The 16205-nt window shown below is 60.2% G+C and overlaps 1 protein-coding gene across 4 annotated transcripts in view; it reads right to left on the reverse strand.

The window, feature by feature from the left end:
• Positions 1-75: 75 nt before the first annotated feature.
• The window catches only part of PDE6B (phosphodiesterase 6B), a 46038-nt gene continuing 29908 nt past the window's right edge, over positions 76-16205 (reverse strand). For 2 of the 4 annotated variants that reach the window (XM_081056407.1, XM_081056405.1), the window contains 18 exons: positions 11936-12238; positions 11732-11796; positions 10961-11027; positions 10707-10754; positions 9919-10068; positions 9539-9682; positions 8977-9042; positions 8419-8565; positions 7227-7334; positions 6966-7075; positions 6766-6853; positions 6251-6351; positions 5853-5960; positions 5239-5302; positions 4888-4962; positions 3545-3628; positions 2238-2388; positions 76-1506 (listed from right to left, as the gene is read on the reverse strand). In XM_081056407.1, coding sequence (XP_080912533.1) covers positions 1445-1506; positions 2238-2388; positions 3545-3628; positions 4888-4962; positions 5239-5302; positions 5853-5960; positions 6251-6351; positions 6766-6853; positions 6966-7075; positions 7227-7334; positions 8419-8565; positions 8977-9042; positions 9539-9682; positions 9919-10068; positions 10707-10754; positions 10961-11027; positions 11732-11796; positions 11936-12238 — 1941 coding nt within the window. In that variant the 3' untranslated portion in view covers positions 76-1444. Of the gene's footprint in view, positions 1507-2237; positions 2389-2798; positions 2870-3544; positions 3629-4887; positions 4963-5238; positions 5303-5852; positions 5961-6250; positions 6352-6765; positions 6854-6965; positions 7076-7226; positions 7335-8418; positions 8566-8976; positions 9043-9538; positions 9683-9918; positions 10069-10706; positions 10755-10960; positions 11028-11731; positions 11797-11935; positions 12239-16205 lie in introns of all 4 variants that reach the window. The other 2 variants (XM_081056406.1, XR_013993799.1) reach the window with 2 other exon arrangements.

A 16205-nucleotide genomic window follows, 5' to 3' on the forward strand; every position in this document is an offset into this window, starting at 1 on the left:
ATCCAGGTGGGGAGCCCCAAAGAGTGCAGTTTGTAACAGACATGGCTGGCCCGGATCCTTGGACCGCCAGAGCAGGGGCGGGCACTGCACATGTTGGGGGTCCTGATGCCCTGATAGTTGAGACCTGGATCTCTAGCCCCGCTCCGTGAATCCTTCCCTTGACCCCAGGGAGGGGCTCTGGCCTCCTGACCACCAGGCTGGGGTACTGCATAAGCTGTTCAGTACCTGAGTTGACAGCCACGTTTGGCCCGAGTTAGCTGCACCCATCGCACCTGAGGCTGGTGCTGGAATGTTGCTGCTTCCAGCTGTGTGCGAGTTTCCTAGGGTTTGAGCCCGTTTCATTTGTTAATTGAGTTCATATGAAAATGGGACACAATATACCAGCACTTGAAAGCCCTGCTTTTGGTTCAGGTGAGGTGTGAACCCACCTGTGGGGTTGGTGAGGTCTAGTCTAGAGTAGTCGGTTGGCACTGAGTCCCTCGAAACGGGGAGCACGGGCCCCAGTCATAGGACCTTGTCACCAGGGTCTCTGACCACTGAGATGGAAATTAAATTGTTCCTTACCAGGTGGCACACCCCCACCCCACCCCTGCTGGGAGCTGTGGGAGGGCCTGAGTGGCACCTGAATTGGCCTTAGAACGACTGGCCTCAACCTGAAGCTGCAAGGAGTTTTCCACCAGGTTGTGTTGTCCAACATTGGGAACAAATGCCTTGGAGCTCACATTGGGAGTTAAAATCCTTCATTTGTACCAGATTATTAGGACCCTTCTCAAGTCTCAGTGTGAGTCCTGTGCTGCCTGGTTTGGGTGTGACTGTGGCTCACAAACTAAGTCACTGGAGGCAGATGGTTGCTGCAGTGAGGGGACCCTCCGTTGTAAAGGGCAGACCACCACAGGTGTTGGCAGTAAGGCCCATCCTGACTGCTGTGCCTGTGAGGGGGGTTCAGAGTGACACCACGTGGGCTGTTCATCACGCCATGCCCTTGGCCTTTCTGGCAGAATTTTCTGATTGGGCATATACCATGTGTCCTCTGCCGTCACTTTCACCACATGAAAAAAGGGCAACTTGTTTCCTCTATTTCAGTCTAAGTTTCTGGTCATGTTTTGTCCTAACCCAGATGGGAGGAAGCCATGCCTACCCGTCTTCCCTTGTGCACTGAACCTTCTCGCCCATTGCTTTTAGCCAATTCGCAGACTTCACAGTCTCGGTGGATTACTCTGTGTCCAAAGATGGAGAAGGGGAAGTGTAAGGTAGGCTACTTTTGAAGTTGTTTGTAGTTGGCTTTAGTTTATAAAACCACAAACCTTAAAAAAAAAAAAATTGAAAGTATCCCAAACTGTCTTCAGTCACTCTGTCAGCCTTCCTTAACCTCTTGTGGCAAATGCTTAGAGGCAGAGTCTGAGCAGGCTTGAGGTGAGGGAGCCATCAGGCCCCAGTGGCCGGCTCACAGGATGCAGCAGGTGGGAGACTTGGGTGCTGGGCCACCATTGCAAACTTCTGTGCCCACTGCAAGAGAACACAGGCCGTGAGTGAGCACTGTGTGCACCAGCCGGGCTCCCTTCCCCGTGTCCACTACCAGCCCTGTGGAGGGGGTGGGCAGGGTCAGGGTCAGCCTAAGCCTATTAACGGGGCCTCAGCCTTTCTTGTCTTTGCCCTTGGTGCCACTTTCAGGCCTGGCACCCCATAACCCTGGAACCTCTACATTGGTTCCCTCCTTACAGCAGGAAAGCTACAAAAGTCCCCCCATTGAGGTGATCCAGCACAAGCAAAAACCAGGAAACAAGGTCACGCATTTCAGTGTGGGGTGTGCTGACTTGTCACAGTGTGGCCACATTCCTGGAAGAGAGGGTGAACAGGACAGTGCAGGGAGGGCCACCTTTAGCTCTGTTTCCTTTTTTTGTCTGCTGATTGTGAGGGTGGCATGGAAATGTAGGAAGAGTCTCTGAGTTTCTTGGGAGGGAAATGGTGTTGGAACAGAAAGGCTGTTGAGCGCTCATGGTATTTCGATGGGGCTTTGGTCCTCGTTACACAGTAACACTGACTTCCTCCTGGGAGGAACAGGAGGACATCCTTGGAGTGCAGGCTTGTTAGCAGATCCCCTGGGGTGGGTCTCCCAGCACAGGGCTGTCAGGAACCCACCCTTTCTCTACATTAGAGGCTGGTTAAGCCTGTGCCTTCACACTGACTTGGCGACTAACCGGTGCCCCTGTCCCAGCACGGCGCAGCAGGGCCCAGACCTTTCTTGGCTGCCGTCTCCTGCTGCTGCTGCTGCTGCTGCTCCAGGGCCTTCACCTCTTCGTGCGCGTCTGCCAAGGCTTTCCACTCCTTCCGGTTGTTCTGCAGTCGGTTGAACATGGGCAGGATCTCCTCATGGAACCGGGAAAACTCCTGGAAAGGAAATCAAGAAGTTGGAACGCACCCCCAACTGCTCCTGGGGAGGGGGTGTGCCTGGCAGGAGTAGGAAGGACCACTGTGATGTCACTTTCCCAGCAAAGCCCTGAGAAAGGGGAAGGGCATGGGGCTGTGTTCTTGCAGTCAGAACGTGGAGCTCATGACACACGGCGGTAGAGGGGTGAGGACCCCAAGAAGAGAGTACAACATGCCAACTGCAGAGGGGAGACCCCAGGCAGAGGGCTAGGGAGATGGGCAGACATGGGGGTCCTGTGCTCCTGTGTCTCTTACACGTCACACACATGCTAATGCATGGACACACCACACAGTACATGCACAACATGCATACATAAACACGTGAACACAAGCTGTGGAGCGTGGGAAGGGGCGCTGCGGGGGGTTGTGACCTGTGACACTGGTGCTGGACGCATATCCTGGCACATCCTGGTCCTGCCTCATCCCCAGGACTCGGCCCCCGCTGTAGAGGCAGGAAGGAGCTGGGGTTTTGGTAAAGGGGAGTGTGGGTGGGCTGCATGAGGGCTGAGGAGGGGCGGGACCGCTCCTTTCAGGGGTGACCTCACTCAGAGCCAGGCATTCTCAGGGAGAGGGGGCTGCCCCCACAGCCCTGTGACAGGGCGGAGTGCAGCCGCTGGGCTCGCGGGGCCTCACCAGGGAGGGGCTCTGCAGTCAGACCCGCCGCAGTGCCTGAGCTGTGCTGCCACAGTACCTGATTCCAGTCTTTGGTGTTCAGCTGTCACTTGTCAGTTATGCCACGTGTTTGCTGGGGGAACAGCTGTGCCAGGTGGACCCAGCCCTGTCCCCCAGGGTTCACAGACACCGAACAAGTGCACCCACAGGCAAGTTTCAGTCAGCCATGGGTGGGGGTGCCCTAGACGGTCTTTGGGGAAGGGGCATTTGAGGCGAGATCTCAAGGCAAGTGCCAGGGCATCGAGAGGGAGAAAGCCTGGTGGGAAAGCACGTAGTGCTTGTGAAGAACTGGCCAGGGACCGGACGAGGTAGTGGTGGCCTCCCCTTGGTTTGACACTGTTCAGACTGTAAGTGCAGGTATGAGGAGGACCGGTGCCAGGGCGGTGCCGGGCGGTAAGGCGACCCCACCGGTCCCTTCCTCCGCCTGTGACCCAGGCGTGCTCACCTTGTACACGAACGTGCACACGAAGTCGATGAAGCCAACCTGCAGTTTGGGGAGCTCGGCCGCCTTGTTCCGGTCCATCATGGGCTTTGAGGGAACAGAGACACGGTGAGGCGCCAGGAGCAGGCATGCACCCAAGACTCACTAAACCCCTCCCCCTCAAGTGTGGCTGATCGTATTCACGGAGACGCCCACGGGATGACCCTGAGCCATCCGGCCCTGGTTCCAGGGCAGCCGGGTCAGCGTCGCCCTTGATCTGGCAGAGCTGCGCTAAGGCTGGCCCCGAGCCCCTCCTACCAGCTCCCCGAGAGCTGTCCATGGTGCTGAGCCACAGCCCCGAGGCTCCCTGTGGGGCAAACCCTAGGTAAGCTTGGCGGGGCTGTCCTTCCCGGGGGTGTCCACAGACTCTGGAACCACCGAACTGCCTCCTGTCAGTCTCTTCACCGTTACCCACGGTCTTGGCGTGGTGGTGAGTCACGAACGATCTTAGAGGCCTGGCCCAGAGGGCACAAAAGGGTTCCCGTCCTTCCTCCAAGAGACTTTGCTAGTTGGTCAGGACACCTTTTCCTGCAGCCTTCTCAAACCAGTGCTCAGACAGCTACCGTGTTTCCCCGAAAATAAGACCTGGCCAGACCATCAGCTCTAATGCGGTTTTTGGTGCAAAAGTTAATATAAGGCACGTCTTACTTTAACATAAGCCCGGGTCTTATTTTAATATAAGGCCAGGTCTTATATAATGTATTAATTTTTCCTCCAAAAGATGCATTAGATGGTCCAGCTAGGTCTAATTTTGGGGGAAACACGATATTTGTTGACTGGAGTTGCCTTGTGAGGCAAACCCTCTTTCCATGTCTTCCACATGTTGGATAGCACTCTGCTGCTTGTCCCATTTGTTCCTATGTGGGGCCCTGTGGTTTGGCAGCACATTCCTGAGCCCACACTCAGGACTCAAAGACCCCAGCATCATCTGTCTACCATGGTGTGGACCCCTGGGCTCCAGCCACTGGCTTTCTCTGGCCTGACCCTTCCCATGGCCAGGCCTGTCCTGTCCCGGGCATTCCTGGAGCAGGAGAAGGTCCAGCTGTGTTCACTGCAGCTGCCTGAGCCCACAGAGATGCTCTGCTCCGAACCACAGCCTGGTTCTGCCAGTTTTGGCCTCTGCATGGCATCACAGCTTTACCCAGATCCAGAGCCACCTAAACTCACACCCAGCTCATGTCACGTGACCCCTGAAGTGAGATTGAGGCCCCAGGACCTCAGAATCCCCAGGGTCCCGTCTGCACCAAACCAGACTGAGGCTCTTAAGGATGACAGTAGGGGTAGAAGATTCTGGAATCAACACTCACAATGGGCTGCTGATCCAGCACTGTCCTTTCCAAGTCACCTTGTTCCCAGAACTCAGCTGCCACCAGCAGAGCGACCTGGGGGGCACAACAAAGCGATTATCCTGTAGAGTTCAGTGCTTGGGCAGAACCTTCCTGAGAACATGCAGCAGGCTCTGTGCCCTCGATCTTCTCCACCCCAGGCCTGCTGGGAGCCCCACGATCGAGGCCTGATGGGCAGTGAGCACAGCGGCACCTTGCAGCACAGCAGCTGCTGGGCTGGTCCCCGAGCAGGGTGGCAGGCCTCAGCCCTGCCTGCAGACCAGTGGGTGTGCCCCCAGGCTCCCCCTTGGTGCAGCTCCACGAAGCACTGACCTTGCTCTGGACTTCCCAGGGCTTGGTGATGGCAGACAGGTCGCATGCCGTCATCATCATGGCCCTGCAAGCACAGGAAGCTCCAGGCGGGCCCAAAAGTGCCTCGCTCCCTCAGCCCATCCTGTGCCCTCCTGCTGTGAGAGGCCTGGTGACCACCGGGCACAGGTCCTTGGCCTGTGACCTTCTAGCAGAGCAGTGTGTGCACAGCCAATCCCCCTCTGCCTCCCCTAATCTGCAGCCCAAACTAAAGTCAAGAAGGATTTATGTGGTGACTTATACGCACATGCGTCCTTCTGGGATTTCTGGGACCGGCCTGGGGGAGAACCTGAATCTCCACTGTGTACATGAAGGAATGAGGCTCCCAAGGTGAGTGAAGTATTGCTAAAACTCACAAACTAGGGAAATGGCCTGTTTGACCCCAAGTCCCACGCGGTCTCCCTGAAAATAAGGGGCAAGGTGAAACATTTGTTTTGAGGCATCAAAGCCATTAAGAAAGGAGCTATTCTCACTCTGGAGCATTCGGGGACCCCGCGGTCTCCTGGTCTTGGGTGTGTGTGTGTCGCAGGATTGACCACCGGCCCACACGCGGAGGTCCCCGCCACCGCACTGCTCACATGACTATCTCCTTCCGCGTCGTCTCCAGGGACAGGTACTCCACCCAGCTCTCCCTGTCCTCGTACTTCTTGGACTCGTCCACAATCTTCTGGAACATCGTCCTCTTCCTGAACCCGAACAACAAGCGGAGGGTGTGTGCCGCCCCGCGGCGCAGGCCCCGCCCCCGCCCCGCCCCGCGCAGGGCGTAGGCCCCGTCCCCCGCCCCGCCCCCGCTCGGGACGCAGGCCCCGCCACGCCCCCGCCACGCCCCCCGCGCGCTCAGGACGCAGGCCCCGCCCCCGCCCCGCCCCCGCGTGCTCAGGACGCAGGCCCCGCCCCGCCCCCGCGCGCTCAGGACGCAGGCCCCGCCCCGCCCCGCCCCGCCCCCCGGAGTCCGGCCCGGCTGCGCTGCGCCCACTTGAAGTAGAGCGCCAGGTCGGTGGCGACGATGGCGACGTCCATGAGGTGGATCGCGTGCTCGTGCTGCCGCCGGCTCAGGTTCTGGTAGATGTTCAGGGTCTGCGGGAGGGGTCTGTCGCGGGTGCCGCCCGGGCTCGCCACCCCCGACCCCCGCGTGGGCGCGCGCGGCCCGGCGCTCCCCGGCGGCGCCTCCTCCCCGGCGGCGCCTCCTCCCCGGCGGCGCCTCCTCCCCGGCGGCGCCTCCCCCCCGGCGGCGCCTCCCCCCCGCGGCGCCTCCCCCCCGCGGCGCCTCCCCCCCCCCCCCGGCGGCGCCTCCCCCCCGGCGGCGCCTCCCCCCCGCGGCGCCTCCCCCCCCCCCCCCCGGCGGCGCCTCCCCCCCGGCGGCGCCTCCCCCCCGCGGCGCCTCCCCCCCGCGGCGCCTCCCCCCCCCCCCCCGGCGGCGCCTCCCCCCCGCGGCGCCTCCCCCCCCCGGCGGCGCCTCCCCCCCGGCGGCGCCTCCTCGGCGCGCAGTACCTCCTCGGCCAGCAGCAGCTTGCCGAACTCCAGGTGGTGGCGCTCCAGGATGGAGGAGCCGTGCAGCCTGGCCAGGGGGTCCTGGGACCTGCCGGAGGCGTCGCGAAGGAAGGAACGCGCGCCGGTCAGGAGCCGCGTGGCGGGCAGGCGGCCGCCGTCGGGGACCCCCACCCCCGGGGACCGCCCGCCCCGGCGCCTACTTCATCTGGTACAGGTTGTTGGTGCCGCGGTGGTCGATGTCGTGGCACAGGCCGGCCGTCACCATAACGAGCGCCTCCAGGTCCGTGTAGTAGCGCTGCAGCCGGCCGGTCTGCGGGGACAGGCGCCGGGCTGCCCGCGGGGTGGGCCGTGGGGGCCGGGGCGCGGGCCGGGGAGCCACCACCCGCGGGGTCCTCCCGACCCTGGGCAGCAGCCGGGCTGCGGGGACGCGCCCTGCCCCCCGCCCCCGCCGGTCCCCGCACCGTGAGCAGCGTGAACATGGTCTGGGCCACATTGAAGCCGTGGCGCCAGTTGTGGTAGGTGACCCTCCGGTACCCTTTGCTCACGGAGAACAGGAACCGCACCAGGACCTGCGGGAGGGCGTGAGACGCGAGTCGCGGTCCCCTGGGGACCCTCCCGTCCTGCGTCACCACTGGCCCGCACTGCCTTCCTGGTGTGACGGTGCCTCCTTGCACCCGCCGGGTAGGGGGACCGCCCGCAGCCCAGGGCGACAGTGCCCAACGCCCAGCGGCACCAGCGTCGTGGGGCTTTCGCGCCTCCACCCCGCCACCCAGCCCCAAATTGGGAAGAGGACCCCAGTGAGGGGTCTGCGGTATTTTAGAAGAAAAGGATCATGTTAGGCACGGGTATTTGACTTGAGCAAGACGTGTGGCACCTGGCAGGGGTGATGGAGAAATAGGCTGGTGGCCGCAGGTCCATAGGCGGAACACAGCCTGAGGTGCAGGGTAGTTACCTGGGCCCACAGAAGGTGACCCCGGGGACTCTTATTGCCGCTGGGATTTTCAGGGCCAGAAAATTAGTTGAGAATGTTTCATTTTTCCTGTTAATACTTTCTGCATTTTTTCCTTTCCTGTTTTCCTTTAGTATTTGGTAAAATGTCTTTTGGAAATGCCAGCCTGCTGCCCTGAGGAAAGCTGGTTCCCTGGTGGGCAGTGGCGAAGCTCCCTGGGGTGAAAGACGCTCCCTGGGGCGAAGGTGGGCATAGGTGGGCTGGGAACCCAGAGGGCAGCAGCAGAGCTGTGGGCACCACTGGGCAGGCTGTCTTCCCCTCCGTGGGACGGTCTCTGAGGACCTCAGTGTTCCCACTGGGAGGACGTCGTGTGCTCTCTGCACAGGTGATGGGCTGCTTCTGCACCCTCTCCACATCACCCCAAGCCCCCACTATTGCCCAGTGACACACTTAACGACGAGGTTGCTTGGAACTCCTATTTGTCACACTTTCCACCCACCCACCCACCCAAGCAGTCATTTATTCTGGGCATACTCACTGCCCGCCCCCAGACTTCCTGCAGGACCTGGGACCCCCGAGCACATCTCTCCCATCTCTTGGGGATCTAGGACCCCTGATCATGGCCCCTACTGCATGGGGAATCTGGGACCCCAATCATGTCCCCCACCTCCTGGGAGACCTGGGGCCCCTGAGCATGACCCCACCTCCTGGGGGATCTGGAACTTTCGGACCACGCCCAGCTCGTAATACATCTGGACGCCGCACTTGACCAGCTCCAGCTCTGTGCACTCCAGATCAGAGAAGTGGAACTCATAGATGTCAAACTTGGTGGGTCCTGGCAGCATTTCCTTCTATGGGAGGGGTTGTGGAGCTGAGGGAGGCAGGCCCACTCATGTCAAAGCCCCACTCATGCCTCGTCTCTGTCCAGCCTCAGCTGCCCCAGGCGTCTGGTGACATCGGCCCTTCCAGTCTCTGGCCTGTAGCCCAGGACACCGATGCCCTGCTGGCTCAGCCCCCTTCCTGCCCTCTCCTCCCACCTGCGGCCCAACAACAACTTGCCCTGCTGGGCAGACACAGTGATGTTGTCAGGGACGGGGCACACGTGGCACAGGCGCACACGCCCAGGTGCACACGTGACATGGCACCAGGCATGCACATAGCAAACGTCACAAGACAACACTTACTCTCCTGAGAGTAAAGAAATTTCCCCCCACCCTCAGGCTCTTGCAGCCCCCACCTGAGAGTGAGGATCAGACTCTGACCAAGATTTCCCCCAGCTCGTCTTCCTCACAGTCAGCAGGCTCCTTCCCCAGGCGTTCTCTTGTTGGCTAGGAGACAAAACACGTGTGATGAGACAGAGTGACAGCATCAGCTACATCTTGTGACAGTCACCCTGTGACTGGGGGACCAGGTGACAGTGTTACCTACACCCCCTTGTGAGTGTGGGACAGGGTGGCAGTGTGAGCTACACCCTTCGTGAGTGTGGGACAAGGTGGCATCTGGCACAAAAGAATAATGGTGGCTGCAGCGAGCCCCAGCCGAAGCCTCCCGTTTCAGCGATTGGTGGCAGCACATGAGGGGTGGCGCCCATGCCTGCACACCCCTGCCTGGGCACTGTTCTGAGCTCTCCTGACGGATGGGGCCCTCAGCAGCACAGCCAGAGGAAGGTGCTGGTCACTCCGCGCTCACAGCCGAGGAGACCAGGGCCCAGGAAGGGACCCACCCTGGGCTGTGCAGTGTATGGGACCTCAGGAAGGGTCACAGCTCCGGGGTGCCACACCTCTCGCTGGGCAGGGAGGGGACTGGAAGTGACGGGAGCAGTACCAGGATCAGCTGCATCTCGTCCTTGTCACATTTCACGTGGTATAGCACCATGTTCTGGGCGATGTCCTTGCGGTTCTCCAGCTTGTTCATCTTATCGTGGGTGTCAGAATTCAGCACTGACCAGCCCAGGAACTGTGTGAGGGACTGCAGACCAGGCAGTGTGTCAGCCACCAGCTCCGCCTTGGTGCACGGGGGCCAAGCGGTGATCGCCTCTGCCAGGGCCTCCAGGGTGCCCGCCAGAGCCCCTGCTGTCAGGAGTGGGGCCTCCCAGCGTGTCCCCATTCTCCTCGCGCCTAATGCTGGGTCGGGGGCTAAGGCAGACGGCCATGTCCTGCCATCACACAGGTGTCACCGCCAGCGCTGCCTGTGACAGGGTTTACCTCCATGAGGACTTCATCCTGCTCATCAAAAGGCTTCCCATCTTTCCTGTTGTAAAACGTGGCAACCCCCACAATCTCTTCCTTTTTGTTGACGATGGGCATGGAGAGGACGTTCTTGATGACCCACCCAGAGTCGTCCAGAGGGCCTTCCTGCAGGGACAGGGGTCAGGGACGACTGCTGCTGTGGGTCAGTGGGTCAGTGAGGACGAACCTCATTTGTTCTGCCCTCAAACTGCAGTGTCTGGGTCACTGCTCCTCAGGGTGTGTTCACCACCCCACCCCCATGAGAACCTGATGTCCATGTGCCCGCCCCCTAGAACCAAGGGGGACAAGGGCACACCCTGCGAGGTGGCTTCTCCTTGTTGGTGCTCCAGTCACACGGGGTCTCACTCTGACAGGGCTCTCACGGCCCCATACATTATGCAGCTGGTCCCAACTCGCAGGCAATTGACGCCTGGCCAGTGAAGTATGGACACTGGCCAGTTCCCAGCGGAGGCCCTGATGACCAAGCGCACTTCCCAGGGCGCCTGACCCTCGGCCTCCTCCAGGAAAGAGCCTGCCCTGGTCATGTGACCCCAGGTGAAGTTGTGGGGAGCAGACCTGACCCTTGCTGGGGTCTGCATGTGCCAGAACACCCACAGACGTGAGCAGGAGATGTGTTGCTGTCAGTCACTGAGCTCTTGAGGGCGTTTCTCACGCGGCAAAACCCAATTGAGACCATCACTTCTGAACGCCCGTTTCATCTTCCCCAAGTGCAGTGCATTTGCTATTAACAAACAGACAGATACCTGAAACTTGAACATTTCAGCATTGGGGGCGTTCATAATGTTACAGATCTGGAAAAGGGCCAGAAAAACAATCTCAGCTGAAGCAGGCAGATGTACAACAGGATTCTGAAAACAACTGTGCAGCCCAATGAGCTTGGTGACGGGCAAAGCGGGGCGGCGGCTGGGCCTGCAGGGGGCACCCGCCTGATGGGAAGGGCCAGGGCACAAGGAACCAAGGGAGGCACCAGGCAAGGGCAGGGCCTCAGGGAACTCACCAAGCCAGTCTCTGCCACGTAGGTTGGAAGGCCGCTGGCCAGGGCCCAGTGATCCGTCGGGGGGGTGCTGGGGGCAGAGGGGCCGAGGGTCAGGAGGACCGGACACGGGCTGCTAGGGGATCGTGTGGTGGAGGCACAGTGTGTGTGACGCTCACTGCAGTCTCTGAGCTCGGGGGGATTGTGGGGTGGGGTGGGGGAAGTGGTGAGAACTCGGGGAGCGGTGGGGTGAGGTTTGGGGGCTTCTGTGCTGCCCCCTCTCTCCTTCTCGGACCAACCTGAGGCCCCTCACCTTCTGGGAGCCCCGTTCCTTACTGGGGCCCCTTCCTGGAGCTGAGCGTGCTCACCTGCCTGCAGGCCTGGCCTGATCTATGGATCCTAGACCCTGCACAGGCCTGCGGGGTGATTGCCACATGGCCATGTGGCTATAGGGCTGGCAATGGCCGGCTGCCTTCCCCTGTCTCTCCAGCTTGGAGTCCTGCCCCGAGCTTCCCCTGGCTGTGCTGCTGGCTGGGCTGGATGTCATCTCCTGTCCCATCCCACTGGGTGTACAGTTGGGACTCCTCCACCGCTCGGGTTTCCAGCTGCCTGGGTGGCTGGGGGAGCCATGATGAGACCCCGAGGGGCCTCTAAGGTCATTTGCCGCTGACAGGGCCATCTGGGCAGCTCACTTGATCCTCTGGACATCCACTCCAGATGTCACCTTCCTGCCCACCCCATTCCGTCCCTCCAAAGTCAGCGAGTCAGCACAGAGAGCCTGCTGTTTGCACTTACGGGATGACCTTGATGTCTTCCTTGCCATGGAGGACGTAGTCAATGACTTTGTAGAAGAGAATCTCCTGGGGGGCAGATCGCAGTCATAAGGCCCCCGCTGGGCGCCCCAGGTGACACAGGTGTCTGCTCCTGGCACCTGCACCCTGCCCTGCATTTGGAGCTGGGGAACTGACGTGTGGGCCCGGCCTGACCCCTATGACTCACACGGCCGTCAGGGGTACGAGGGCCTGAGTACGGCTGGGCCTCTCCCATCAGAACCGGCCACACATCAAAGAACTCCTGGGCAGAGAACAGAAGGGAGACAGGCAGTGCGTCAGCTCCAAAGCGGACCAGCTGGCCAGGTCGCTCATGCAGGTGAGGCCTCACCTTCTCCTTGGTCATGTCCAGGAGGCCCACCGAGTACCGGTCACAGTTCAGATAGGCACGCACTGTGTAGAAAGCCTTGTGGAACTGCCTCTCGATGTCTGTCAGCTCCTCAAACACCTTGTTGGCCGACCACAGCAGCACCTGTGGGGTGGCACACCTGTGGGCCTGTGGCCACACCCGCACACACCTGGCTGACCCCAGCAGCACCTGGGTGTGAGCTGACATGTGACACACACACAGAGTCCCGGAGACACACTGAACCACGGTGCCCCTGCCAACAGCGTCTCTAAAGACTGCCACCAGCAAGGGCTTCAGCCAAGTACCTGACTTCCTGCTACCTGACCCAGGAGACCCAGGAACCTACTGGAGGGTGAGGCCTCCAGGCTTCAGCCACATGCCTCCTACGCCCTGCCTGTTATAGGCCTCACACAGGGTCGGTGAGCAACTGAGAACTGGAATCAGTTGCCATGGACTTGAAAGGCCAGATCTGACGAGCCAGCCCTCCATAATCAGATTGAGAGGAGCGGGGGTTTGAAAGCATGAATGCATTGTTTTCTGTACATCAGATCCTCTGGTGGTCTCAGCAAAGGGAGTAGAGAGAGTGACGATTTACTGACACGCCCCAGGAGGCCCTGGCCTGGACACCCATGCCCCCGGGCCCCAGCCTGGTGTCCAGGGCGGTGTCCAGGCTCAGACTAACTCGTGGGGCTGTCCTCCCCTCCGATTCCTCAGCCGGGGCCCAAAGGCAGGTCCCTCCATGCCCCACCGCTCGCCCCATGCACCACCTCGCGTGTCTCTGTCCTGGAAAGAGCACCGCCTGCTGCTGAGTCCTCCTCCACCAGAGTTTTCCTGGCTTGGCTCCCTTCCTGCCAGCCCCTCTTGGGGTCCTCTGCAGCCCCCCACCTTTGTGTCACAGGCAGGGATGGGCTCTGAAGACCCCACTTGCGCTGGAATCTTCTCCCCAGGGGGCAGCCCACTGGCCACCTCTTGCACTCCCACGGGCCCTCAGCGCTCCTTGGCACAGGCTTGGACCTCTGCCTCATCCCAGGGCTGCTTCATGCTTGGTTGAGCCTCAGTCCGAGGCCATGTACAGAAGGCCCGCCCTCAGCTCCCGCCAGAGCAGCTCCCTGCACACCCCATTTTCTTCCCTGCCTCATTGTTTCAGTCTCATCGTGTCAGCGCTCGACCACAAGCTGTGTGAGGCCAGGAGGCCCAGTGGCGCCCCAAGCTCCAAGGTGCTCAGCGTGTTTGTCAACTGCATGGATAGCTGTGAGATTTGTATACTGTCTTAACTGTAGGTCCTGTGGCCGGCTGCCACCTGGAAGTCCGCTGGGGACCTTGGTGATGAGGGGCATCCAATTATATCTGGGGACAGACAGGACCAGGGCTACAGAGCCCCCTAGAAGGGGAGGCTGGCCTTGTGAAGCCTCCCCTTATGCTCATGCTACAGGAGGGAGGTGTCAGTATACATGAGGGGGGGCAGACAGGACAGGTGACCAGTGAAACTGTGACCACCTTTGGCTCCCAGGATGCTCATTTAGTGGTCATTTCTCAAGAGCAGGCTGTCGAATGTTCAGAAATTTTGACAGCCAGCTGTTGAACGCTGCCACTACTAAAGCTAACTAACGCAAATTTAAGAACTAAGACAATGAAATTAAAACTGTATTCACATCTATTCATATTGCCTTCCATTCGCTCATCTTCGTGTGACAAGCCGTGAACATAACAATTTAACTAGAGCAAACGAGGAGAGTCAGAGAAAAGACGAGGTGCCTGCGAACACCTTCACGGAGCCAACATCCTTGTGCCAGAATGAGATTCTCAGGTGGAGGGAACAGCCCGCCAGGCCCAGCGATAACAGCTGGTCCAGAAGAGAGTTTCTGTTCAAATTTAAATTTACCTAAAAAACAATCACTTTAATGGAAATTTAAATGCAAATCTGAGAAGGTACAGCATTTTAGATACAAGCTCCGTCAGAAAGTGGACACAACAATGCCACAGTCAGCGACAAGAGGCCTCCGTCACAAACAGGAGTGCACTGTTAGCGGGAGAGGGTTTGTTCCTCCACAAGGTTCTATCTGTACAAATAACCCACAGCTAGTTGCCAAAGAAAGAAACAGCCCAAGAACCAAACCACATTAAACAAGTGATAACCCAACACAGGCACACACTCAGGGAAAGGTTAAAAAGTAAGAGAACCTTGGTAAACACAACACCCGCCTGTGCCCCAGATGTCACCTCCGGCGTTCCCACTGTTAGCAGCACTGCCGGCCCAGGGATATCTGTGTAACGGCCGTGGCGTCCTGACTGCACAGGTAGTGTGATCACTTGTTCCCTAAAGAAGGACTCGTATGGAAGGCCCATATGGGCTTTAGTGTCTCTTACTTTTTTTTTAAATTTTTTCTTTTTTAATTGGGGAATTATGTGTTTCTCCAGGGCCCCTCAGCTCTAAGTCATTATCGTTCAATTTAGTTGTGGAGGGCACAGCTCACTGGCCCATGTGGGAATCAAACCAGCATCCCTGTTGTTCAGAGCTCATGCTCTAACCAGCTGAGCTATTTGGCCGCCCGAGTGTGTCTTACTTTTAATAATGAAATTGACCTTCCTGTGAAGAAACGCGAATAAAGAAATAAGATGCGAAGAATCTATGGATCTTTAATTAATTAGTCTAAAAAGCAAAATTATTAACTATGTCAGGGATAACACATCTTTAAATGGAGTAACAAGTTAGGTTGAGGTGACCTCAGAAAACGGAATAGTCTCTGAGTGATTACAATTTAGACCGACTCATCAAAACATAGTATCATCTATTGATCCAAAAAAGTGACCACGGAGCTGTTACCCTAGGGGGTAGCACCAGTCCTGTTCCACGGCGACAACAGGGTTTGCCACTCGGGGTTGCGTGGGGATGTGCCCCAGTGGTGTGACCGCTGCTCATGGTTCTTTTGTGACACGAGTCAAGTCCCATGTGGTCTGAGCTCAGACAGGAGTGACGCAGGCTGGTTTCCTGCACTTTATGCTTCTCCCAGAAGGAAAGGACAAAGAAGCGCTTCACAAAGGCGCCTTCACTGTAGTAGATGATACACCATGAATGTAATAAATACACAAGGAACTGCTGGCGCCCAAGGGGCCGGAGCCCGGGGACCTGGGGGAACCGTGGCCGTGGTCCCCGAGGCACAGCTCCGCTAACAGTAGCTCGCTCCTGCGTAGTCTCCTGTTGCGCCCGTCCCCACTGTCCCCACCGCAAGCCGTGGAGAGTCCTGGGGCCGCACTGCGAGAGGCCGCGTGGCAGGCCCCGGACTGAGGCAGCGCCCGCCCGCGCGTCCAGTTCCTCAGTAACCGACATCACCAATAGGCGCGTTAGCGACCCACCAGGCGCAGCCCTCTCGTGCGTGGGTGCCGGTGCCCGAGCTCCCCCGTCCTCAGCGCGGGCCTCCCCTGCGCTGCAGCCCAGCCGTCCACTGCGCCCAGACCCGGCTGCGCCCCGAGTTCCACCGCGCACCCCGGGAGCACGAGCAGCAGGGCGGCCAGGCGCACGCAGGAGCACCGGCCACTGTCCTCCCGTCAGCCTCGCCCGCAAAGCTCCTCGACAGGAGTGCTTCCCCGGGACCACGTGACTCAGCCCCCACGCTGACCTGCAGCCTCCACGCACGGAGCTCAGGCCTCGCAGGCCAGTCGGAGCCTTTGACATGACAGAAGATGCCTCCCACTGGCTTCTGGGTTTAACCGGGAGCACGCAGGAGGGGGGCCCGCGGGAGGGGGGCCCGCGGGAGGGGAGCGCGCGGGAGGGGGGCCCGCGGGAGGGGGGCCCGCGGGAGGGGGGCCCGCGGGAGGGGGGCCCGCGGGAGGGGAGCGTGCGGGAGGGGGGCCCGCGGGAGGGGGGCCCGCGGGAGGGGGGCCCGCGGGAGGGGGGCCCGCGGGAGGGGGGCCCGCCGGAGGGGGGCGCGCGGGAGGGGCGCGCGCGGGAGGGGGGCGCGCCGGAGGGGGGCCCGCGGGAGGGGGGCCCGCGGGAGGGGGGCACGCCGGAGGGGGGCACGCGGGAGGGGGGCCCGCCGGAGGGGGGCCCGCGGGAGGGGGGCCCGCCGGAGGGGGGCCCGCGGGAGGGGGG

This window comes from Rhinolophus hipposideros, assembly GCF_964194185.1.
Source record: "Rhinolophus hipposideros genome assembly, chromosome: 1".
In the NCBI taxonomy this organism is placed as follows: domain Eukaryota; kingdom Metazoa; phylum Chordata; class Mammalia; order Chiroptera; family Rhinolophidae; genus Rhinolophus; species Rhinolophus hipposideros.